The sequence below is a fragment of the Enoplosus armatus genome, chromosome 1, assembly GCF_043641665.1.
Source record: "Enoplosus armatus isolate fEnoArm2 chromosome 1, fEnoArm2.hap1, whole genome shotgun sequence".
NCBI lineage: Eukaryota > Metazoa > Chordata > Actinopteri > Centrarchiformes > Enoplosidae > Enoplosus > Enoplosus armatus.
Genome location: NC_092180.1, coordinates 15,705,454 through 15,732,482, shown reverse-complemented (window position 1 = coordinate 15,732,482; position 27,029 = coordinate 15,705,454). Strand labels below are relative to the sequence as shown.

At 39.5% G+C, this 27,029-nt stretch overlaps 1 protein-coding gene across 1 annotated transcript; it reads right to left on the bottom strand.

Moving 5' to 3' along the window:
• Positions 1-877: 877 nt before the first annotated feature.
• Positions 878-25,437, bottom strand: nedd4a (NEDD4 E3 ubiquitin protein ligase a). Its single transcript, XM_070909125.1, has 29 exons — positions 25,281-25,437; positions 24,163-24,236; positions 22,810-22,888; positions 22,666-22,704; positions 22,414-22,467; positions 9,966-10,016; positions 9,485-9,546; positions 9,233-9,335; positions 8,452-8,615; positions 8,245-8,362; positions 6,578-6,745; positions 6,315-6,398; positions 5,929-6,048; positions 5,489-5,710; positions 5,134-5,211; positions 4,893-4,947; positions 4,738-4,796; positions 4,575-4,640; positions 4,177-4,406; positions 3,533-3,654; positions 3,340-3,410; positions 3,150-3,245; positions 2,984-3,057; positions 2,822-2,882; positions 2,681-2,740; positions 2,475-2,582; positions 2,265-2,361; positions 2,015-2,087; positions 878-1,214 (listed from the first exon to the last, which is right to left on the bottom strand). Exons 1-29 carry the CDS (start codon positions 25,323-25,325, stop codon positions 1,112-1,114), a joined length of 2,736 nt encoding a protein of 911 aa, XP_070765226.1. The 5' UTR covers positions 25,326-25,437; the 3' UTR covers positions 878-1,111.
• Positions 25,438-27,029: the final 1,592 nt, after the last annotated feature.

Genomic DNA, 27,029 nt, shown 5'->3' with positions numbered 1-27,029 from the left:
ATGTCAATATGTACAATTATGCATAGTATTTCAGCTCAATCTAACACTGCATGTAGTCACGTCTTTGGATCTGTGGCCTACACAGACACAAACTACTGTATAATTGGTGTAGCCTCTTACTGGTCCTGGTATTGGTGCGATATATCACTACGATAATGATTACATGATACACTTGCTTTAAGTGTAGTCGCTCAAATTTGTGTATAACCTGCTGATTTTCTGCTACAAATGCGTCTGAGGTGCTGAAGTTTGGGATTTGCATCAGTGTTTCCAGAATGACGGAATGAAAAAATGTAGAGAATTGAAATGATAGAGAAAATATCTTCACACCTGTTTTATTTAGGTTGAATTTGCCAATTTATCATTCAGGTTTTGCCGTTTAAAACTTCATATACATCTGGAATTCACTTCTTACACGTCAAATTTTAAAACCTTGGGCCAACGTCATGTTTAGATGGATTATGGACTTAAACTTTGGAGGTGAATGTGATTACACAAGAGACATGGGTCGTGATTTCTATTTTTTTTTTTTTTTTTCATTCAAATGTCAAGAATTGATGCTATCCCATGGTCCACTCTTTCCAGATTATTAACATGTGTTGAAGGGACAAGTTACGGTATTTCCAAAGAGGAGCAACATAACTAAACTTATTTCCCACCAAAAACAAATCTCACAAGTACCTGATGTGAGAATCATAACGAGCATAACGTTTTTCTGAGGCAATTCAGCCCAAATGAAACTAATGTTTTTGTTATACAGTATATAGTTTTGCATTCACATTAATTTCTGTAACCTTGTCATTTCACAGAATCAAGTTCATTAAATATTTAAGCATTCTAGCAGAACAAATAAGAGTGGATACACCTTTGAGCGACTTACAATAAAGAATCCAATAATAAGAAAACCTGATTTGTAAACGTTAGAACACGCGACGCGATTAAATACCTCCAACGCTCCAGATTTAATGTCCCTTCTCTGCGTGTTGCCTCAGCAGAGAACCAAAGTGAACGTTGTGTGACTGTCCTTCATCTGTCACACAGCTCGTTTCTCTCATGCTTGGCTTTACTCTGATGGCAGTATTGTCAGTTCAGCTCATTTACAGCAGAGGCACTAATCCACCCCGTCGAAGCCTTGTGCGTTCTCAATGGCGATGTGAAGTTTCTCCCTCAACTCCTCAAAAGACTCATAAGGAGGCAGGTCCAGCCGGTTGAAGCTTCATGGGGTGAAAGTAAAGACAATGAGAGAACGAAGCATTAAAAATAAGCATTTGAAGGAATTATCTTCAGCTGCTATTTGGTCGATTTAGTATTACACCTTAAAGTTGAATGACTTTCCAGAGATATATTAGTCCCTGGAGTGTGTCAAGCTCCAAAATCCCTGAAACATACATTTCCATAATAAGAGTAAGTAAGAGAATAAGAGTTCTGATGTATCTCACTGAGCCAAATGACTGTATTAAGCTCTCAAACGGCAGAGTGACAGCTTTGACTCTATCAGCCGCTAGAGGGTTTCAACCAAATGTGTCCTATTATTATTATTTATTCATTATCACAGCCACACAAAACCTCAGTGTGAGCTAAGAAAGCAAAGCACTATCATCAGCGTCATGTGTCAATCAGGGCTGATGTGCAACTCTACAGTAACATTATGTCTATTATGTCTCTGAAACAAATAGGGCATCCTTGGAGAGACCATGAAGTGCAAAAAAAAATGTTTTTCTTAATCTTACATGCAAGGATTTCTATCAAGATATGGATCTTGTGCACATAATATTAAAAGAATTATCATCTTTAGAGACACTGGGACACTCATCCAGTACATCCAAGACAACCAACATGTTCCTCAGAGCTGTGATCACGGCTAAACATAACCAACAAATCAGTGGCAAGGAGAGCAGAAAGCAATGTAAAAAATCTTTTTAAATGTCGGCACACACTCTCAATAAACTCAGAAACGGTCACATATTGCTAAACATAATTGCGTTAGATATAAAAGTCAGAGAGAAGTGCTCACCATGTGTGGGCTCGGGGGAGTTTATCACGTGTTCCCCACTGCTCGATGGTGAACAGCTGTGGTCCGTTAGACCCTGGAAAATAAAACCATCAAACATCAGATAAACACATACAACATCATTTTAACTGGAATTCATTTACAAGAAACAAACAAACAAAAAGGTTCAAGCCACCTGTGAACTGAAGACAAGTGAACACGGTTTAGAGGGAAACTCAGTAGGTAGTAATAAGAATGCTGCAGGTCATCTCACCATAGAGTTCAGCAAAGCCATTCATTGGGACCCTCGATGTTCCCGTCACAAACTGTAAGAGCCGGATTCGCTTTTCTGCATCCATCAACAGCACCGTCTATAACAACACAAACAGATACACAAATAAATAACTAATACAAAGCTCTTCTTACAGGAGAAAAAAAACACTCAGCTCAGCTGGATGGCTCCAGGCATGGAAAGTTGTCTTACTTTCCAAAACCACTGGATAACAACATGGTTGGAGCAGTAGCTGTTCTTGTACTTGGTGTTCTCTCTCCAGTCATTCACATCCACATCTCCAAGACCACACATGAGCAGCTGTGGAGGACAAGAGGGCAGCAGGTAGACACACCGTTAATCATCTTTCTGGAATGAATCTGGTTCATTTCAGCACATTGGACGGACTGAAAACTCACCTCGAGCTCATTCTCATCGAATATCTTGATCAGATCTTGTGGTATCAACTCAAAGAATCCCTGAAACACAGAACTATTCTTACTTTATATTGTCTAATGGTGTCTACCTTGTTACAAAAGATGTGTCAAATAAATTGCTACCTCTTTGAAGGCAGTCATCTGCTTCTGTATCCTGTTCACAAACCTCCACTGCATCACCAGACTGTCAAACACAAAACAGCAGATTAGCATCAAACTATCATGTCAACACTTTGAACGTGATGAAAAGTGTTTTTTCTTTAAGTGAGGAGCTCTGCTGCTTACTGGATGTATTCCTTCTTGTTGTCATTAGTGACGACAATCTCTGTGCCGCCCAGCTTCAGTTCATGCTGGTGAGTCTGAACAGGAGGAGTGGGATATGTTGTGTAAATGACACAGAAAACCATGTATCACAAATTTTAGAGTTGTTGAGGCAGCATGTTGAACAAACCTGTCCAAACAGCTCTTCATCAATAGTAAACCTCAAATCCAAGTCTGTTGGGTCGTTCTCCAAAATCCACATCAAGGAGTTGAAATATTCACTGTCCTGAAAAGACAACAAACACATTTAACAACATTAATCTCTTCCAGGTTACCTGTAATTTGAGGATCCTGATTCAAGGTGTTCATGCGACACTCACAACAGACTCCATGTCCTGGAGAGTGATCGGCTTCTGCAGCATCATCTTGTAGAAAGGCCGGATGAAGAAAGCTTTGAAGGGCACAACATGTCAGAATATATAACAATCGCACAATTTTCTATAATGCCTTTGACCTTCCCACAGCTGTCATTTATACAGATGTTTTCACGAGTGACATACAGGTAGCACTCACCATCGAGCAGTTTGCCATGATACACGGCCATGCCTGCCACACGGCCGATGAACTTGAAGTAGGTCAGGTGGTCCTCGTTACATAAACCTGAGTTAGGGTTAATCTGCAGTGTGTAGTTGTCCCTGGAAGACAAATCACAAAACACGTTGAATCAGCTGTCCTGCTTCCTGCCCAAAGATAATTACAGCCCTTTTAAGTGTATTTTCATATTGCCACTGTTATAAATACAATTCTGTCATTGTGTAGGAATTTTGACATGGAGAACTTGATCCTGACTCATTGTCTATTTCAAGTTTTGCAGACGACATTTGTAGATTTTGACAGTGAAAGACGATGAGCAATTTGAATCTTAATGTGGTCTAACACTGTATAAACAAAAATGTATCTTCCCAACAAAAGACATCACACACATTGAGCCTGTGACTGCACAAAATGAGAAGTGATACATTATGTGTCTCTGAAATAGTATTTTCGCATATTTCTCTAGACTTTTCCGGAGTAATATAAGTGAGAGCACCATTACACATTCCTCTAAATGTGAATGGGCTGCACAATGTAAGGCTGTTTTGTACTGTCTTACACACCTTAATGCATGGTATGAATAATAATATAATGGTATAAAAAGAGACAGTGTTTGGACTCACGTGGCAGAATACTCGAACAGTCCGTAGTACGGGTTGAACATCTCCTTAGACATGAGGAAGAACCACTCCCTGGCCAAGCCACCATAATCCAGTCCTTTTTCTCCCTCAAACTCCACCCACAGTCGTGCCTTCAGCAGGTCTGCCCTCTTAACTGACAGGATGCGTCGGTACGAGTCCTCCAGCAACGCATTTCGTCTGAGCTTCATCTCAAAACGGTTTGGGATGTCAGCCTACATAGACATGTATTGAGTTAATTAAGAAGAAAGTGTATGATCATCTACAGGTCAAATAAATACAGAAAATGTGAAAGTGATATCAGAGGTAAAGGCAAAACCAGTCCTCATTAGAAAAGTTTTATCAAAAGGTAGTGGTACACAGTCTGAGTTACAGCTGCTCACCGGTTTCTTCAGCTTTTTCCGGAAGTAGTCATACTTCTGTTTATAGTCTCTGGAGTAAGGCACTGCCTGTAATCAACAAAGAAGTGTTCATATTATCAATTGATCTTATGACTGTGTAATGTGGAAGGGGTGGCTCATAGTCATAAATACAATTAATACTCACTGGTCCAGTTATAGCTGAGTTCTGTAATCTGGGATCATCCCATTGTGTGGTCCTGGTGTCTGTGAAATATAATCCATCAGAGGCCATTCATTACTATGGAAACCTATTCATCATTTAGTCCAAGATGTATTTCTAGTATTAAATGTCATACGCACTGTGATCTATGTAGAATATCCTCCCATCAGTGTGGACCCTCTCCTCCATACCAGGCTAGGAGGACAATATCTCAGTGTTTAATAAATTGGCTTAAATTTTAAGTACAATAGGCAGCACTATCAGCTCTGGCTACATATTACAACACAGAAAAAGGAAGGCACCATGTATGATCTAGAGCCTAAAGTTGATAAATGTCTTTCAATTGATTTGTTACTGATTTTCTGTAACTGATGAGCTTACCGGCAGAGGGCCGAGATCAGCTGGGTCGAGTGAGGCTCTCCTCCTCATGTGCACAGGAATCTTTAGCCTGGGATCTTCCTGTTCAGAGGAAAACAACAGGGTGTGTTTCAGTCAAACAGGAAACACTAAAACAAGAAATGGTGACGGACATAATACTGACTGGTAAAGACTCTGTTTTTGGCAGATTTTTTTTCTTTCTTGTTGTGGAAATAAAAGATTAGCTTTGTATTTCTATTCTATTGGCTTTCCTGGAGCCAGCCCCTAGTGGCCATTAAAGGAACTGCATCCCAAAATGGGTGGTCACCACACTCATAATTGAAGGTAAAAGTGCATCTGGAGTCTGTTACTTTCTCACCCAGGAAGTAGTCTTTGTGTTGTGGTCTATGAAAAAGGGTCTTCCACTAGGAGCACTGCGGACCTCCCATCCAGCCGGCAGGGAGCCAGATTCATATGTGGCCTCTGGGCTTGGGGTGTGCTGAGGAGACTCTTCTGGGGCGACAGGTGGTTGGGATGGAGAGGGGCTCTGGGGTACACCTGCACCACTCTGTGCTGCTGCTGCTGCCACCTCTGAAGTTTTCTGTCCAACAAAGAATATAATATAGAGATAATATTGGTGTTAGATGACTAAATTTCACTTGATTTCAGATCCAAACTGAACATGTAAAATGTAAAGAACAGCGCCATCTTAAACTGTTAGTTTAATCTCAAGAAACTGGGTTTGGAAATTGCCACGTAGAGTGCCAGTATACATCCATTTACCCGGTGTCAATATCAATAAGAAAGCCCACTTTTTACCTGAACGAGGGGTCGTGTCCACGAAGTGCTTCGGCTGTTGTGGTTGACATAGTAGCGTCTTCCTTTACTGTCTCGCTTCTCCTCCCAGCCTGCAGGCAGCCCAGCTGAGGTGGGAAGCAGCTATTGAATGACAGAAAAATTTACTACAGTGATCAATACTGAAAACCTCAAGCTCACTGAGTAACACAATACCAGAAATATATAACCTCATTAAAACTATTTCCTAACTTCTACCCGATTGTAACGATTGTGACAATTGAAAAATAAACCTGTGAATCTTGAACACTCATACAGAAACATTCTGATGCAAGACGGGTTTGGTATGTACAAAGGATGTAGTATGAAATGTAGGAAGGAGTAATTACAACAGGGAGCGAAATACTCACCACAGGATTAACAGGATGTTCCTCTCCTGTTGAAGTCTGGGCCCTTCCTCTGAGACTGGAATGGCTTGAATTACTAGCATGATCCTGCATGAGAGGGAAGGATGGCAAAGACAACAATGATCACTGGGCCATTAATGTGTATATATTTTCCACCTCTCTCCCTCTCTCACTGAAAGCTGGTGGTTCATATTAATCTCATTAGGAGTCTCTCTTCCCCTGGCTTTCGGTAACCAGAACCTTCTGTTGCATAGAAAATGACTCACTGTCTGGGAGGAGCGCAGCTCGCCAGCTGTGGCCTCTGAAAGGTGAATGTTTCTCAGCTCGTCGCTGACCGAGTGGAACTCAGGCACAGGCGTGCGGGGGGGAGGTGATGCGAGCTGGTTATCGCTGTGGTACAAGGTGGACTCGTCCTCTGTAATGATCTCCCAACTCTAGAAGAGACAGGAGAGACTCATCAGGAACACACAGTGGGGGACTGATACAAGGTCAACAACAACAGCTCTGCCAAATAACTCCGTTTAAACAGACAGTGTAAGTCACTGTGTGGGATATGTAAAATGATCTTCAACAGTGAGTAAACAGTGATAAAACCTTTATTTTTCTACGAATCTTGTAATAAGTTGAAACATAACAGTGAATGAGAATGGAAAACTAAAGGACATATTGAGCACACAGTGTACATGATGAAGGCCTGAGGAATGTTAGATAAGACACCAATGTATCAGTAAGTCAGTTGTTTTTGTTAAATCAAACATAATACAAATTATAAGTATCTGAATCAATGTTAGTGTCAGTGAGCACTGAAGCAGAAAGGGAGCGCACTCTCATGGAGTGGGAGGGTGAAAAAGATACCATTGTTTTCGGGAAAAGGGCATATTGGCAGAAAACACCTGACATGAGAAACACTGTTGTCTCAAAAAGCAGAATGTAACCAAGGGGTGGATACATGCTATAAGGTTCACAACAGGTGGAGCAGAGTATGTAGTATTTATTCTTCAATAAATCTACAATATACCAGACTCTGAAGATCTAGTAGTGTGTTTATTACGGACAGCGTGGCAGGTGACCTGCACCCATCATGGCTCTGGTGAGGGTTTTCTCCCACAACTGAGAGTTCTGTTTTCTAGAAAACCTATGAGTTAGTTTGTTTAGGGATAATGAAAGAGGATCCTCAAGTGTGTACACCTGGCAATGTATACAAAGCTGTCAATACTGACTTCAAGTCCATCCCTCAACCCATTTGTCTAAAAAGCATTTCTAAAAACTGGACAGGCTGTGTGACATTCTTAAACCTACATTAGCTGATTTCTTGAGCAACATTATCATTCATTTGGAGTCATGTTTCTGTCCATCTGATGAATATAAGTCTAATATTCACTCTATAGCTTCACTCTCTATAGCTCTGTTTTTGGTCTCTACCAACTCCTGGGAGAAATATCTGGCTATTTAGCTGCTAAATGCTCCACTGTGTTCACCAGCTGGTCGCTAACTGTGTCTGTCTGCTGTTTGATGCTGAGCAGGTAGAGCACAGTGAGTGAATGAGTGAGTTTTTCACTAAATACCGCTGCCTGCTGGGGCCAAAAATGACGGTATGAGAGCAGTGAGATTTAACCAAAGCAGCTAAGTTGATTACAGAAAGATTACAAAAATCAGCTAAAATACGCTAAAAATCTAGAGTAGAGTTGAGACCTTGTTGTCATTTGCAAACACTTAACTGGGCATGCTGGAATTTAAAAATGTTGTTTTGTTTCTCTGAAAGTAAACTAACATTTAGCATTTTAAAACCCATCATCTATCTCCTAAACAGAACGGAAAAATACAGGCAGGTCTGAAGAGAACACAGTAAAGCAAGACAAGCAGGACACAGTAAAAGGCATGCAAATGCAAATGCAAATACAAATGTGTTAAAAAAAAAGAAAGTTAAAATTACCTCAGGAGACTCTCGTGTGCTGTTCTCGTCGTGGTCTGAGATCTGTCTGCGTGTATTAAAAGCATGCTCCACGTCCATATTATTGTTCTGTCTTCTTTGCACCTCCACATCATTGTCCCTGTTTACACACACACACACACACTCTTGCTATCAGTACTGCACTAACAAGGAAAGTGAACTTTGCTGGGGAGAGGGGAGCAGACTTACTGCATTGTGGGTCGTTGCCACTGCGTGGTTCTGCTCTCATGATTGACAAAGTAGGTTCTTCCCAGGTTGTCCTGCCGCTCCTCCCAGCCAGGGGGCAGAGCAGGCAGCAGCTGGCTTTGTCTGGGACCTGACATGTCCTGAGCCTCCAGAAACTCCCAACCAGGCTGCACAACATAAACAGGATGGAGACAATAGCTAGCTATGAAGATTATTACTGCTATATCTAAACTGTTGTCTACGCTGAAAACAAGTGACAAAGCGTTTCAATGTGACTTTTGTTATCCAAATGACCAAAGGTCGCAGTTTAATTAGCATGTTTTTCTAAGGAGTTCTCTTAAGAAATGAATTGTATAACTTGACTTTTATACTTGTTATACTATGTATTTTTCAGGCGAGATGTCCAGTCACAATGATTTCCATGTGCGATGATACACAATCATTCTACCTGTGCGCTGTAACTGATTCCACAGAGAACAAAAATGTACAAGTAAAAAAAAACCTTAAATTCGATTTTGGGTACAATTTTTTTTTTACAAAAAATAAAAACTCTGGTTGATTTTTTGCCAGTAGAAATTCAAAGTGACTGAAATCTGTGTACTATTTTGATTGGCGCTCTAAAAAGTTAATTAGAGGCCCTCAAGCCAGCACTGACTGACTGACCTCAGGCTGCAGCTGATCTATCATGTACAGGTAAGATCTGATCACTGCGTAGGCAAACTAAACACAAGAGGTCTGTGACATTTTTGAAGATCATGAAAGTTGATGTGTTAGCCAAACTTACATCGGCATCCTCAGTCTGATCTGCCGTTTCCTCCTCTGAACCTGAGTTTTTTGGCAGGTAGGTCATTTTGAGACGCAGGTGACCTTTGACTCTGGACTTGTGGCTGCGTGACAAACAGAATCATTTTTTGTGTAAAGAAAAAATAAAGTACGAACTGTGGCCTATCATGTCTCATGCAAATAAACATATGTAAAAAATGGGATGTAAAACAGGGAAAGACAAAAGATTAAATAACCATGAAAACATGCCAACCTTCGTGGGTGAAGCAGAAAATCCTTGAATGTGTATGGCCTTTCTGTATTAGGATTTTCTGTCTGAGAAAAAAAACAAAAATACGAAGGAAATCTTAAATTCTCCAAACACTTTCACAGCCGCATCAATAAATTGACACTGTATCTTAACACAGTATATTTAAAGATACCGTTACATGAAATGATGGTGACATTGGACCATGAGGTTCTAATTTGTGGGTGTTGTATTTATAATGAAACAAAGCAGGAACGTAACATAAACATGACAGAATGTGTTTCCAAAACTGTAGACAACGATGTGGAACAGACACTAGAATAAGGGCGTGTTTATATTTACATGGCGACATGGGTGAGATTGAGGTCGAGAGCTCGTATAGTAAGAGTTACAGTAAAAACAAAATACATTCAACTTACGTGAACTTAAGCAAGCCAACACACATCAATATACGAAGAAGAAGGCTTTCCTGCAGCCAAGAACTCACCGGTATCTGATTTAAGGGGACGTCCACCTGTCCCAGAAAGTCATCACGTGTCTGACAGGGAGAGAGAGAGAGGGAGTCACACACAGATGTCAGGATCATGACAATATCTCCTCCCACACACACACACACACATATAGACTGGCCTAGACATGTTCTGTTACTCAGCTGACTTTGGAACTGTAATATCCCCATAGGAACATGAAGTGTGTATTAGTGGTATTTTATCTCTTTTTCTTGTGGAATTTGTCTGCGACATCTATTTCTTCACAAGCCAGTTTCTCTAACAAACTATCTCTAATCATTAGATTAAACAGAAAATACTTCTCTTATCCTCAGCACAAACACTGCATTGTTTTCCTACTTGAAACAATGAGAGTCATTTGATTTGATCTATTTCCGTATTAATTTAGTATGTAGCCTGAATAGGAGTGTGTTCACCAGCCCACAATGAATGGCTACACTGTGTTTTTGCTAGAGAGACTGGGCCTAAAATAATGTATCATTTGTCAGATAAACTGTCGTTTCTTTGAACACTTCACACATTCACTGCATGCCTCTATTGCTGCCGTTACAGTCCCGAAGGCTGAAGGCAAACACACACACACACACACACACACACACACACACACACACACACACACACATACACACACACACACACACACACTGTGGGAGTCAGCTTTGTGACCAAATTAACACCCCCGGCAGGTCAAACTGTCCAACAGCGGTATAGAGTGTTTACGTGAACAAATATAGATAGAGGCCTCCTTCGTCCTGCCCTTGCACTTCCAATAGTGCAGCCAAGAAAGACTACACGTAATGACCAGTCAGAACAACCATTATATTCTTAAAACCCATATGAATATCGACCCAATGTGTGTTTTCATTTTAACCACAATGGTGGGTATAGTTTTTATTCACAACTAGTTTGATGAGCACAGTTGTCACTGGTGGTCTTGGAATGATTTTCATTTTTTTTAACCGTTCCAGGTGAACTTTAAGCACATCATAGCGAATAAAGGTAATTATGGTATATTTCATTGATGAACACCTGAAAAGACACAAGTCAACAAATAAAGACACATTAAATCTCACTTAATGGCAGCACTTACTGTTATTCACTCTGGATAAATAATGGAAAGCAGCACTTAAGCTAACAATTATTTTCATTATAGATTAATAGTGAATCAATTCATTTGATCTACACAATGTCAGAAAAATGCAATTCCCCAAAGCCCTAGGTGATGTCATTAAATTGCTTACTTTGGGTCCAAAAATAAAAATTAAAACATATCCAGTTTTCTATCAAGTGAGGAAGCGAAAGGCAGCAAATCCTCTCAACTGAGAAACTGGAACTAAGGAATTTTTGGCATTTTCACTTGAAAAATAACAATTGATCAATTTTCAAAATAGTAACAGATTATTAATTTCATCTTCGGTACGCTCTAGTAAGTCGAGCATATTTGCTATCATTACTACTCTTTTGGCAAGCTGTAGTTGCTTTTCATTTCCAGTGAGCAACATTTTAGAGGAACTCCTTGACAGTGAATGCTGATGTTTAAGGAGGAATCAGTATCAGTGTCATTAATGTGGGCTTTATTTATATTAACACACCACAGTCCACAGGATATTAATCTTTCTCCCATTTATATTCATGTAACAGTTCATGTGAGTAGAGAGGAAGACTTTTAAAATGTGAAGGAATCTATATCATCTATAAGGACAACATTTTCATTTTAGTGTCTCATTCACATCAGTTGTCTGTAGCTCTAAGAAACCTTAGCAACAATATTTATCAATAAACTCAGCCCTTCATAACTTTTAACAGTTTGCTCAGATGTTGAGAAACTGAACACACAAACAATCTCAGACAAACTAGACAACTGATCCCTCTGTCAAATTAAAATTCAACTCAGTATTTTATAAACAGTATACAACAATTACAGGCTAACAGCGATGACTGTCACTGCTGGTTTGAAATTTTTCTACCAAGGGAAGCCGTCCCTTTCCTTGGAAACTTCTGGCATGGTGGGTGAGGTGAGGCCAAGCTTAACAAAGGGGAAGTGTATGCTTTGGGCACATGACAAGACTGCCGAAGATAAAAAGATAACCATAGATTAATATCCATTCAGAGCATCCCTGAAGGTTCATGTGACATTAAATGCAACTCAGTTAAACTGTGGCAAACTGTAAAATGTGGCATTAAGCAGTGCTGACCACATACTGCATGAGGTTGTGGCAAACAGCTATAGACACATGTTTTAGTATCTGCAGAGCAAGCTCAGTGATATCCATCTCAGCCCGGCAACGACAAACTACTTTTAACAGGTGGACAGCAGCTTGTGAAACCTACACTTCTGAAGAGTCACCCAGCTAAAGTTATTGGAGAAGACAAACAAAGTGTCTGATGATGAGCCATCCTGATCAGGAACGTACGTATGCATCTGATAAACTATTCCATAAAATACACTGAAACAAGTTATAGGACACTGGGGCAAATAAAGGCTGATTCAAGAGAGCTGCAGAGCCTATGCTTCATTATCATGACAAGGTTAAGTCAAAGCTGTAAAACTATTTGGGATGGCCTTGTTCTCCACACCTGAATCCGTTTGCTTTCACTGCACGAGGCAGTAACATCAACTCTGATTGGCCTGCACTATTCATTTGTTATGCTGATGGAGACTGTATAACCAAGACATATTTATTTCAACTCTTAAAAGGAATAAATAGGTCATATTTTTCCTGGCTGCTGGTTATTTTTTAAACAGTTGAGGCCTATAAGTTAAGCAGTCAATAATGGGATATAGGTCCTGTACTATGGAAGTTTTTATTGGACTATAGTCCAAGATTACACCTCACATTTGTGTATTTTTTCTACAGATCTGCTGTGGTATGAATGGGATGAAAATCCTAAAATAAATAAAAGGGAAGTCACAAATGTCACGTGGCCCACAAACTGACAGGAAGCAATCCACAAATGTGCAAAACCCATTTCTCGGGTACAAATGGATCCACAAATAAGTAAATATGACTTTACGTGTATTTGTTGTGGTGAAACTATTTACATTTGTAAAACCTATGACATTTTTATGTGAAATTAAAATATGATTTTACAGAGTAAGTTTTGCATATTTGCAAATCGCTCTGTATTTTTGTGGATATGACTTTACACATCACAAATACAAAAATATATGTTTGTGGATAGTGAAATATTTGTGGATCATGGTACACATTTGTAGATTGTCTCCTGTGGGTTACAACTAGTAAAGTCCAATAGAAACTGTTCAACTTTTTGGTCCCCAGAAATTGAAATTTTAGTTAAATTTGGGCCATTTATGCTACATTTTGGTTCTTTATCAAGTGAATGTCTGCTCATTTAGCTACAACGAAATGACTCTGGGTTGTTCAACATACAACAGAGAGATCTCTGATCCATGTTTTTCACCTTCCTTGTGTAATGTGGTCACACCTGGTTGTTCATTAACTCGGGAGATGTGGCATACAGGGTTATAAGGACACTGCAGATAAGAACGGCAGACCTGATATTTTCATTGTGGGATTTTTCTAAACACCACGGCCGGGCTGCATCACAATTGACACATTCAACTATATAGTTTATTAGCTTTTTTTATCAGCAGTATTTGAAAAAAAAAATCTTAGTAAACCTGGGTGAAGCCACAGTAGTTTGTCGCACTACTGCTGGAATTATGTCACATTTAGTCTATATATGAAATGTCATAAATGTCATCTCGCAAAATAATTACTTATATATATATAAATATAATATTTCATGTTGTTGTTGGACTGTTTGTTGGCATGAGGTGATCCTTTTTATCCCTGCTGTGAGAGGAAGGTCATTTGTGAGTTCAAAGCTCATTTAGCCATGTTTAGTCAGTAAAATCACTGCCCATTTAAGACAAACTCTTAAGACCATAATACACGTATTAGTATTTTTACATGTTTCCTAATTATCTGAATTATGATATACTTCTTGGTACAGAGTGTGACTCACATTGTCGTCGCTGAGTTGTGGGTGGACACAGTAAGAATGTAAACAAAGGTGCGTAGTATTTGACGCAGACTTCTACGAGGGAGATGTGATGGGACGCTGGATTAAATATGCATGACAGACTATGAACATCAAAGCTGGAGTGAAATGAACATACTTGATACTGGTGTTTCAGCACTTTAAAGTGAGAAAATTAAAACTAGATTTACAAAAGCAAATTTAGGTCTCTAAAAGTAAATGGACTGGCTAATTACTGGAAGAGACCTTCTTACTTGACAACCTGCTAAATGCAGGGGGGTGGCTGACACATGATGCTTCACAAACACTGCCTGGCTGGGGGACCCACAGGGAAGGGACACACCACCCTTTTACTGGGAAAGGCTCATGCTCCCATCCTGCCTACATTGCATTACCCCCACCACACACACACACACTATGTCCACAGATGGCTGGCATGACTGTGCGCTGCTCTAGTATCATGCTGTTAAATTTGAATCCACGGGACTGGGCAGTGCTACAGACCACCAGACTATCTGGAGTCAGGGGGAATATTTCAGAGGCACTTTATTTATATCAGCAAGAGGCACTGCTTTTCCCACCACTAAAATTAGCCCGGGTAAATACTTAAGTCGATTACTCATAGCGCTAACAGAATAATAAAAATGGAGAACTATTCTAAAGTTGAGCTCGTCTTCACACACATCAACACACGAACACACTCACAAGATGAAAGACGGGCAACTTTTCCTTCTCATTCACCCTTCTTGGAAACCAATATGTAAATGGATTTTCTGTATTGTAACCGAAGACCTCTGAATGTTTGTCCACATTGGGCTTGTTAATTGCATGACTTAGCTGTAGCAATCTTCTCGGTTACTGAATTTCGCTCTGGCTAGTGGTGAGCCTAATGGCTGACGCTGAGTAAACAGAGTTTTAAGGATTTGAATGGCAATAGCAGTGAAAGAGAGCAGCATTATCACGGTATATATATTCCATATTGAAACATATCTAGTTCTGCACAAGTGTCAGAAAAATAATCTCTTGAACGTTAAACTTTCTTTGAGAAACAAGAAGCCGAAGATGCAAAATTTATCATAAAGCCATTATTAATGTATTTGTTATATGCACTATTTTTTCCTTTTATTCTGTCCATGACAACAGACGTCAAAGTGGCGTCAGCTGAGCAGTCAAACAAAAGCAGTATGGAATCTACTTGAACCAGTTAAACAACATTACAGGCGACTGCACAGTGCTCCTTCATAGGGCCTTTATGTGTCAGGGATCTTGACAAAATGCTTATTTGTTTGAAAGCCTCTCAATTCCCTGTGAAATTTCAGGCATTTCAACTCGTTCCTGATGATCAGGGAACACAAGTTAATTCTAATTAACAAACTTAACACTCACCTTAGTGTTTTCACCTGGGCTCTTTGGTGTATCATCCCCTTTGTGGTTTGTGTTTACATCAGTAACAGAGCTGGGAAACTTAGCTGGGCAGCAAGGAGACAAATGAATGTGCACATGTGGAGAGCAAGGGCTACTGAGTTTTGGATTCGAAACGTGACATGAAATCCCAGTGTTAGCGTAGGGCACTTCCAGGGAAAAGCTCCTTTGTATGGCGCGATGACAATAGTTTTCCTCAGGCCTTTCCTGGCCTTTGCCTGATGAACAGACCTTTTGGGTTTTTTCTGATGGTTTAGTTGAGGAGAACAAACAAGCGGAGGTACTACGATACAGTTTCTTGCGAGGGTCATGTTCACCCTCAAGGAGTGTGGCTGGGTTAGGAGCATCAGGATGTCCCACATTGACTGTAGTCGTGGTTGTTGCTCCTTTCCCAGGTATCATTGGTCTCTGGTGAGCAAAGTGCAGCAGCACGCTGCTAGAGTGACGATTCGATCTGTCTAAAGTTGATGACAGTTCCATTACTTTACTCCTGTCCTCCATTTTGCATTTTGGTTCATCCTGTAAAGGAATATTAAATTGCACCATATGTTTGGTGTCCCTGAACTCAGCTGAACAGCTTCCTTTTGGGAGACGATGGCCGCTTACTGCTGTGGTGGTGGACCCTTTGCACGTCATGTCCTCATCATCTTGTAAGAATTCACTGGCAGATGTCTGAAGAGATGACTGATGAGACCCCCTCGCTGGTGGGAGAGCCACTGGACTGACTGGGGAAGCGGGTGGGGTGCTGCACGGGCTCTTTGGGAATATAACCAAGGAGGAGCACCGTCTCAGTGGGACCTTGGACTTGTGGCAGAGTAGACTCCTCTCCTGGGTGCTCCTGTGCTTTTCTGGAGCCTCTGGCTCAAAGATGCTGTTGCTGCTACAGTACCCGGCATCGCTGGCCATGCTGCTGCTGCACGAGCCTCCGTCAGAGCCACTGCCTGCTCCTCCTTCACTGCCCCCCGGGTCTCCATCCTCTATACTGCCATCCAACTCTCCACTGAGCTTTCCACAGGGCTGCAGCGAGATCTGCAGAATGCTCTTCTTATTACCCCCTCCGGTGTTAACCCTGGGTATGAATACTGAGGAGTACCGCTGTAAATTAGCATAGTCTGGTGACAGAGGAGTCACCTTCAAGTGGACAGAACTGTGCGCCAGAATCTCTGCGGGGCTACGAGCTGGCACACTGACTCCACTCTCCTCACCATGGCTGCTGAGGCTTTCTGACAGAGGGTCTGTGTTGCTTCTCCTTGACGCAAAATGCAAGCGCAGCCGACGTGCCATTCGTTTAACTCTCTAATCCCTGAAGCGCCGGTGAGAGCTGCATGATCAAACTTGCTGGTAGGAAAAAAGGAAAGCAAAGCAACTGCTCCGAGCTCTGCTCTGTGATCACAATCATTAGCGGCTGTACATTGCCAAAATAGCTCTGGTGACAACCTACATTCCTCTCCAGGCTGATCTCAGCTTTTAGTCAGAGGAGGTCAGTGGTTCTGTTTGGAGACATGACCCAAACATACGACCTTTGAAACTAGAGCAATCCCAGAGGTTAGCCCCTTTAGGGAGCTTAAACCCTATATGGAAAACAAAATTACACTAAAACATAAAGCTTCTGCTGCTGACCTGCTTTATAACCTTAGCTTAGCTGCTAGTTAACTGTACCTCCTAAGTTCCAGCCACACTAATATCTAACACCTCGTGTCTTTTCCAGCCGCCTCACTCCAGTTTACTTCCCTTTGGAAAAAACAACAACATGGTAGCCCCTCTACGTTGCATCTTAGACTGAAGCTCTGGTAAACTGTTACATCTGCCTCAGGCCACTCACTCAAGACTCTACTTCCTGCTGCAGCTATGCTTCTAATGTTTCTGCTGCTCTGTGCCCCCACAAATATTTTTACCCACTGGTATTGAATTACAGGAAATCAAAGGGAATGACTTACAACATAATTCTGTATCAAACTTAGGACTGGGTTGCAAAATCACATAGCACACAATAAATCCACCATAGCCTGTGAAAAATATGCAGGAAAGTGATTGGAAACTGACAAAGTCATCAAACTTATTTCATGCAAAAGTACAACTAAAGCAAAAAAAGTCTTATGTCTTAAAAAAATGGCTTTTGCTTGCAAAGAAACAGATGATCTTGCAGAGATAAAGTGACCTGTGACACCTTATCTGCCTGACTACAGAAAACACAAGAAGATAACGGGAAAGAACTGGGATTGCTTCGGCAGTGACATGACACCTGTTATATGACACCTCATGTAACAGTCAGTGCTGGTCTGATTTCCTCTCCCTGGCTGTTGACAGTCCTATTTATTAATGGCAGCCTATTGTGAGTCAGGCTGGCCTATTTCAGGACATTACTCTGCATTCAAAACAGTTTCGGTATAAGGTGTAATAGTAAGAGACATGGCCAGGATAAAGACATGATTCACCAGAGGTCACGTCGCTGCTGCAGTGGAACTCATAGCCTATTTTTTAAACCAACATGACAAGCTACCAGTAAACCTTGTGACTGTCTATTAATCACTCATCAGCCAAAAGCAGGTTTAATTGATGGTGGTGCACAGGCCATAAGATAAGATTGATGACGCACACAACACATTTATGCCAGGTCATACAGTCTGGTGTGATAGGCCAATAATAAAGCAAGCCGCCTGTAATATACACATGAATGTGGCACCAAAATGAACATTGCGTGCAAAGGAAACACTGAAGGACAAGCTATATTTAATAAACTCTTTAGAGAACATGTTTGAGGGCCATTACAAACTGTGTCAGTGGGGTGGGGTTAGAGTAGAGGCTGGACATGACAGACAGGGGGTGGCTCTGTCAATCAGCAGGTGCAGCTGTAATGAATTAGGCTAACGAGTTGCTAAACTGACTGATGATGATAAGTGAGCATCTAAAATCTCAATTTACTGCTCACTGTTGAGTAAACTACTGAGCGTCCATTACACACTGTAGGGAGTAGTGAGTGAGTGAACGAGGGAGTGACGGCTCCAGTCTTCTGTCACGTGTGTCCAGGCAAATATTGACAAGCATGTTTTATGTACTCCCCGAATGCCCTCGTTGGAGCATTATCTGTAAGTACTGTATTACAGCGGTTTTGTGATTGTTGATTTGGTAGAATTTAGTTTTTCTATGATCAGCTGTCTGCAATCTGCTGTCCTCACGTTTATTGTTAGGTGTGTTTTGCTTGCTGCATAGATGTTCAGCTACAAGCATAGTGAGAGCAGAAGAATACATCTAAGTGCCTTTACACTGAAGAATGCCTGAATACATGCAGATGCCTTAAAGCAAGAATCAGCCTGACCAAAATCACCTGGACTGCAGAGGATATTCTGGTTGTCTATGGACAGGTCTGGACCATTTTTTTTTTTTTTTTTTACCTTTTCTTTTCTTACAGATAACAGCGTGTTTGGTTTGGAAAGTATGGTTACTTCTCATTAGTTGCTCTGTAGAAACTTCCTGCAGAATTCTTTGAGAATCTGTTTGTGGCACCGGTTGCACAACAGCTCTTTAACATTTTTTTCCAGTGTTTTACATGTGAATTCATGATGTCCATTCATTCAAGGGGGAGTAACCATGACAACTTCTGCATATAGTGATGTCATGTGAATACCCTCTATTCATGCTGTCTCTGAAAGTGAGACATGGCCTGCTACACAGATGCCAGCATGTGATATCTGAAAGGAAACCTTAGAGAGTATCTTATTTAGTTTTTTATGTGTGTGATTCTGAATACGTCATCCACTGGTGTCTGAGTACATGAGTGTCTCCAGCTGGTGGTAAAACAACGTGGAACCATGTTGTATAGATTATGGGGTCTCTCGGCATGTTGCCTGGAGCACTACTTCACTAAACAGCTTAACCTGCTCAGCAAGCAGCAGAAGTGCTCAACTCAGAAAAATTGAAGTGTACACATTTCACTTCCAACATTTACAAAATTACACATCAGAAGCTGCAACGTTGATCACACCCCAAAACACCTGTTTTTAAAATTTCATGGAATACTGCATACAGTGGCACCAGGTGAAAGGTCAAACTGTGGACCATAAAAAAATGTTAGGATCTATCATTGAGGAACAATAATTATACAACAAACAGCATATTTTCAAATCTTGTAACAGACAGACCAACAGACCCAGTTTCATTCTCAGAAAAAAATGAATGTTTCCTGCCTTCTCTGCCCATTCCACACGTACACACACACACACACACAGTGCTGACACACCCTCCAGATTTCTACAAAATCTCCTTTGAGCATGACAAGGCAACCCTGAATCAGTCACACCCAGGTTTGTTATCATGTGACTGCAAACCTGTGAGATAATGACACATTCTAGAAAAATTCAGATGAAGAAGTTTATTTATTTTTTATTGTGACCTGCCAAGAGACTGTAGATGAAAACCAAATCTAAGCCGAATCTTGTGCAACACGTCAAACTGCAACAAACTGCTCAATGTTGTACAAGCTCCTTCATAAATAACGAAGAAGAATACAGAACTACAAAGACAAAGAAACAAAACACTATAAGAGAATTATAACGATCAGAAATATAACGGCTGAGAGGGAGTGGGACAGATTGCATGATTTTATTTTCTCAGCATTGTTAGTTCTCTGCAGAACCTTTTTTTTTTTTTTTAAGAACAAATGGTTACAAATAGCTGTCTGACAAATAGCTGTGCACTGACTTGATTATTGTGAGAATCTAATGTGCTGCTTAATATATTTGCTGAGCAGACTCTACCAGTTTGGACAAGTTAATGAGGCAGTGTCTTGCCGTGGGGAGGACAGGGCAGGTAAAGATATATCCAAACTCTTTTTAACTGCAATTCAGTAAGAAAACTGCAAGATATATTTAAATAACTACTATCTCAACTACTAAAAACAACATAACTTTTCTTTGCTACGGAACAGTCTAGAAAATAGCTTTAAAGGGAATTAAAGTGGGGGAAAATTCTCATTTATTTTCATACAGACTGTTACAAGCTACTGTAGTTTACATAAAACAAGTTAACTGGTTTTTAGAATCCCCAAAAAAGGTTTCATGTATGCCGCAGCTCACCTGATATCATGCTACAACCTGGCACTCTCAAAAGCTTTGACATTGCTGTGCACTAACTGTGTAATCAATAAAAGGAAACTAGACAATGGCATCTATATTCACTGTAGCGTCCTAACTCAATCTACCATCACACAACAACACAAACATCAGCTCTCACCAAGCTGCTCCTACACACTGCATTTGTGTCAACAGAAACTATTGAGCTTCATATCACAGCACAAGGATGGCTGTTTTCCAAGTGTACTAAATGTACAAGATATGCAGTAAAAATGAGCTTTGGTGGAAGTTTAAGAATTATATTTTGTTTTTATCAGGAAAGAGACGTAAATACTATCTGTAGGTGAACTAGAGCTGCAACATTTAGTCAGAAAATTAACTATTTTGGTAATCAATTAATCGTTAGTCATTTCTCAGGCAAAAAGACAAAACTTCTAGCTTCTCATATGTGAGGATTTCCAGCTTTTTTCTATCTAATGTAATGGTAAATCTGAATATGTTTGGGTTTTACACTGTTGGTTGGACAAAACAAGCAATTTAAAGTCTTCTTGGGCTTTAAAAAAAATTGTACAGGACTTTCTTACTATTTTCTGACACTTAATAGACGATTAAATAATAAATTTCGTTAATATAATCGGCAGATTCATTGATAAAAAAAGAATTATCATAAGTTGCAGCCCTGACGTGAAGTACTGTATAAAATATGAGTCACATAAATAAAACAAGTGTAACTGAAAATGTGGTGTTCACTAACTTACAGAAACTATTGAGCTTCATATCACAGCACATATCTTCATTATCTACATGACATTCAACACCCGATGTGATATATAACTCTTTCAATCTCCATCCTCACTTGTAAGCAACAGGCGTTAGGATGCCCTTAAGGTAGCCAGATTTGCCCATATTTACAGCTCTGAGTAATAGGGTATCCCAGTTTTCCAACAATATCACACATGTCATGGCAAAATAAGGGTGGCTGTATCAGGCAGACAAACCAAAGTTAACCTTGCACTGACTGGAGGATATCCTCATCTACAGAAATATGACACATTCCCTTGTTTGGCATTCATGGTGTTGTGTTTTATGTCCCTCTTAGTAGTAGCAGCTCTTAAAATTGATTTCTAATACTTTTCAGACCAGTCTACAGAGCCAGTAGCCCTGTCTATGTAGAGCCTGTCCGGGGCTTTTAAAGCACAATACAGTTAACAAAACGCACAACCAATTAATTATAAACAGATTGACATCTGTTGTACACCATATGTACGCCAGGTTATCCATCTTTTAAGAACATTTCTGGATTTAAGCATGGATGGCTGTGTTCCTAGTGTACTAAATGTACAAGATATGCACTAAAAAAATGAGCTTTGGTGGAAGTGTAAGACTTATTTTGTTTTTATCAGGAAAGAGACGTACATACTATCTGTAGGTGAACTAGAGCTGCAACATTTAGTCAGAAAATTAACTATTTTGGTAATCAATTAATCGTTTCAGTCATTTCTCAGGCAAAAAGACAACTTTTTCTAGCTTCTCAAATGTGAGGATTTCCAGCTTTTCTCTGTCTAATGAAGGAATGAATGAAATCCGAATATGTTTGGGTTTTACACTGTTGGTTGGACAAAACAAGCAATTTAAAGTCTTCTTGGGCTTTAAAAAAATTGTACAGGACTTTCTTACTATTTTCTGACACTTAATAGACAATTAAATAATAAATATCATTAATATAATCGGGAGATTAATTGATAAGAAAAATTATCATAAGTTGCAGCCCTGACGTGAAGTACTGATGTACTTTCATAGATTGTGCGGAGAAAAAAAAACAGAACTCGCCCAATTAGAAAGACAAATCTATCCAACACAACTAGCTACGACCATAATGTTTCGGTATAATCAAAATTATACACAGGTTGAACATAACTAAATAACTTACCAGGCGGTTCTCATCAAACACCTCCAATAGCAGACGATGCTTCCTGGGATCAACCTGAAACATAATGAAGACTGTAAAGTCAAAACGCTGAAGTAGTGGGTTCAACAGTGGTCAGTATGGTTAAATATGAAGTATAGAGTAAACTGATCCAGTTTCCTGTTATGAAATGCCACAAATGATCTCCTGGCACATACATGTAAGTGTAAATATTCACAGAACACAAGACGTACTTTAAATAGATAATTCACTTACTTTGAAAAAGAATTCCTCATTCCATTTTGGGTCCAGTGTCTTCGTGTAACATTAGATGGGAAGTAAGAATAAAATCACAATAAAATACGAGTCACAAACAAAACAAGTGTAACTAAAAATGTGGATGTTCACTAACTTACTCACCTTTTTTATTGTTTTAGTCTGAAGACTTGTGATTTCTCCATTGACAGGGTCATAGAGGGACAGTCTTGTATATGGATCACTGCAAGAGAAAGAGAGACACATTTAGATTCAGGTTCAGTTATGATCTACTTTCTGCTCTTCATGTATTAGTGGTTTGTGTGGTTCTTCTGCCATGAGTCTCTACTTTATTTCTAAGGGAAGCAAAACATTTTACATCATTGTCAGATGACTGATAAGATCAGGAACTGAGACTGAAACATTAACATAATGGTTCCAGCTACTCTATGCTCAATGCAAAGTAGACTGTAATTGTTCATTTATAATGGTTTGAGGCACTGTGACATGCATTAAAACCACATCCATCAATCACAACGCATTATCCATTACCCAATCTTAGTGCCACTAAGAGCCTGCAGCACTGTTGTGTCATTAGTAATGTATTAAGTGAATAGTGTTACATCAGAGTGATACTAATGCAAACATTTTTGAATGAATGAGTTAACATACAGGAGAAATAAAGGCATAAAAATCCCCAAACAACCAACAAAATCAACATTTCATGAATCTTGATTAGATGTCGTTGCATTTAGAGGTTATGGACAAGTTTTTATAAAGAATTTAAAAAAAAACAAGGTGTGAAAAGGTCGTAAACAGACATTAAGAGAATTACATTTTCAAATTAAGAGAACTGTTTTTGACATTTTTAATAGTAAAATTTTCCAACAAGATGACATTTTCCTGTAGACTAACAGAGGGTGCATCTCATTTGTGTTGCATGAGACCGATTTTTGTTTTATTTTTTATAGCGAATGCCTGTTTGCAAAAACTGCCTTTGCCCCACACTACTTCCAAAATCTATGATTGAGAATCTTTGTTGCTAACAATAGTAGTACAGAAAATGAAAAACATGGTATGACCAACAACATTTTTGATAATCAATAATTTGTTTCAGTAAATCATCAGGAAAAGAAATCTCTTGTTCCATCTTATCAAATGTGAGGATTTGTTAAATTTCTCTTTGATAAATTACTGTAAATGAAATACACGTGGGTTCTGGACTGTTGCTTGAACTAAACAAGCGATTTTAAGACGTCATCTTGGGGACATTTTTCACTATTTTCTGACATATTACAGAGTAAACATTTAATCGATTAAGAAAAAAATCGATTAATAATTAAAGGACTTTTTCAAGCTAAAATGCTAAACATTTGAGGGTTCTAGCGTGTAAAGTGTGAGGATTTGCTGCTTTTAATGTCAGTAAACTCACTATCTTTGGATTTTAAACAAGATATTGAGAAAATAATTGGTAGGGTAATTGATACTGGAAGTACGTGATAAATATCTACAACTTACCTGGCTCCAAGTATATCTTTTTTGGCCAGCCCAATTCCAGCAATGACTTTCACTTTTAGGATTCTGGATTCATCCTGAAATAACATTAAAAAAAAACACTGATGAGTTTATGAATATGGTAATGACTCAAAGACATAGGTGGATAACTTTTTTTATTAATGCTGATGGACAATAAATCACAAACCTTGTAATGTATGTTAATTGGCAATAAACAGTTTCTGATTCTGATTCTGATATTCTGTAGGCTACATCATGGTTAGTGTCCAGTATAAACTGAATATTGTCTTGTGTTGGTATGGCAAGGTGCTTCACTAGATATCTACACACAGGCATGTCCAGGTATGCTATATACAGTTAAGTTTACTACTGAAATCAATAATGTATTGGATCATAATAATAATAATAACAATAGTCTTGTTAATATGAATCCCTATCACATGCAAGCTGTGCACACCCCCTCAGTACAATCAGTGGGTGATGTAACATCCTGACAATACTTGGCACTTGTGCACATTTCCCATCATAACTCCAGCCTCATTTATGCTTTTATTGTGAAGTAGTGAATCATCATGGCATTTCACAATCAATCACACTGGCTTGGCGTATAAGACACTACTATAGGGCCCTGGCATTGTTATCCATGGCTGTGAGCTCTGAAAACATGATTTTTAAACAAGATAATCCAGAGTTTGGTCGGTCTCCGTTTGGTGTGTGTGTGTGTGTGTGTGTGTTGAGGACGGGAAACAACCGTTGGCCAACAGAGAGGCGTTGACAGCTCAGGAGCCTGTTGGGTTTCCTGGCTGAAAAAGTGAGCAGCTAACGTTAAGGCTGTCTAATTTGTACTAGATAGCATTGACGCGTTAGCTGGATCAATTACATCGATTTTCTATCAATAAGTAACACGTTTTAGCTACCACAAAACTCCCAATATCGCAAGTTAACCAGCTAGTGACTTAGTTAGCTCGCTATTTGATCTCCAGCATGTTCCAGTTAGTTTGTCAGAGTTTAAGTTAGCAACAGTTAGCGTTAACTAGTTAGCCAGCTGGCTAACGACGTGGTCACATGAGCGGTCTCGATAATGGCTGGCCAACGTGATAGGAGCGTTAGAGTTAGTTTACCTCATCTGTCTGAAGTCCTCGGATCTGTGGAGAAAGTGCAGCCATAATATCCTCGCCCTTCTTCCTCCAAAAGAGCGGCGACAACAACAACAATAAGAAGGAGAGGACAGTGGCCCAGCCAACGGTAGACTCTAGTGGTGTTCAGTTACTAAGTTACTCTGCCTCTATTATGTCCTCTGTGTGTTTACGCTGGTAGATACCGTGAACCTAACCAAGTGGCTAGCTGTGACACCGTCGTCACTCGCCGTATCCATCCTCCTCCTCCTCCTCCTCCTTCCTCCTTCCTCCTCCTCCTCCTCCTCCTCCTCCTCTTGTTCTCCGCGCTCTGTCACTGCTACAGCCTGAGAAAAACAGTGGTGGAAGGTAACTGAGTACATTAATGCATCAATAATCACGCCAATATTTTTACACTTCTACTTAGGTAAAATGTTGAATGCAGGACAGATAACGAGTGAATTAGGATGTATAATATAATGATGTGTTATCATAGGTAAGATAAGACCTTATGGGGGGAAATTCACAAGCTACAAAGCAGTATATAAAGTAATTACAATTAGCTCCACCTTTACCAGATGCAACATTAAAGGGATGTACACATGAATGCATCACTATTGATCATTTAATAATATAATATACATTTTTCTGAAATGGACCTTTCTTCATAATGAATATTTTTACTTTTGGTTACTTTGAATGTAGTCACACCTTTTACTAGTAACAGAGTATTTGCACTGTGGTGTTGTTACTTTTACTTTTAAGTACATTATCTGATAACTTCTTCCACCACTGGCAAAAAGTACTCTAACTCCAGTCAGTTATGTTGTGTTATATTATAATATTGTATTATTGATGCATTAATATGTACACGGCATTTTATTAGCTGGTCGAGGTGGAACTTATTTTTATTATTTTACACAATATTGTATTTTAGCCTACTGCATGAGCTGATACAGATTGAGGATAACATTAATCTGTGAAGTAACTATTTCTGTTAAATAAATGTAGTGGAGTAAAAAGTACAATAAAGCACAAACTGAAAATATACTACTAAAGTACAAGTGCCTCAAAATTGTACCAGTGACACTGACTGTATCAGTCTGCAGCTAAGTATGGTGTGGGATTTAGGGTTACATCAGCAAAAATTAATTTAAATTAAGGAGTCAAATGTTTATTTGTCACGTACAAACAATATGAGGAGTGAAATGCAGTTATGTGCTCTGAATTTGACTTAATGTGAGATTCAGATTCTCCAAATTTCAGTCTGAAGTCCAGTCAGAATAGTCTGGTTATTGTCGTAGGTGAAAACTTGCATATGTCATATGTCAGCTGTTGCCCAACTGATACAGGATGTTTGAGGGTGATACCAATATCAGTGTTGAGAGCTAAGAAGTACCAAATATATTGTCGATGATACTTTTCCATGTTTGCTTAGTGTTTGTATCACATGTTAGATTACCTGGAAACTTAAGTTAATGGATGTAGTACAGCAGCTGACTCCCAAATAATACAAATAATACAAATAATAAGATTCTAGCGTGTGATTGATGTGATGTGATTTATTACTGAAACTGAATTTGCAGAAATGAAACTGAAAGCAATCGTTGCCTGGAAGTTAGGAAACTGCACAGAAAACTGAAGATACTTCTTATGCAGTGACGTAAGGTATTGATTGTTTGTAGTTAATGGACTCAAACATGCAGGATAGAAATTCTGGTAGTACTGAAAACCAGGACCACTGTTGGGAACCAT

Bases quoted from the DNA above. Each gene is read 5' to 3' on its own strand.
- nedd4a (XM_070909125.1), bottom strand. From the start codon at position 25,325: ATGGCTGCACTTTCTCCACAGATCCGAGGACTTCAGACAGATGAG. The intron at 3,246-3,339 runs GTGAGTGTCGCA...TTGTCTTTTCAG, and splicing joins TCCAGGACATGGAGTCTGTT to GACAGTGAATATTTCAACTC. The intron at 2,583-2,680 runs GTGAGTTTTCAG...TGTCCTCCACAG, and splicing joins TCGATGAGAATGAGCTCGAG to CTGCTCATGTGTGGTCTTGG.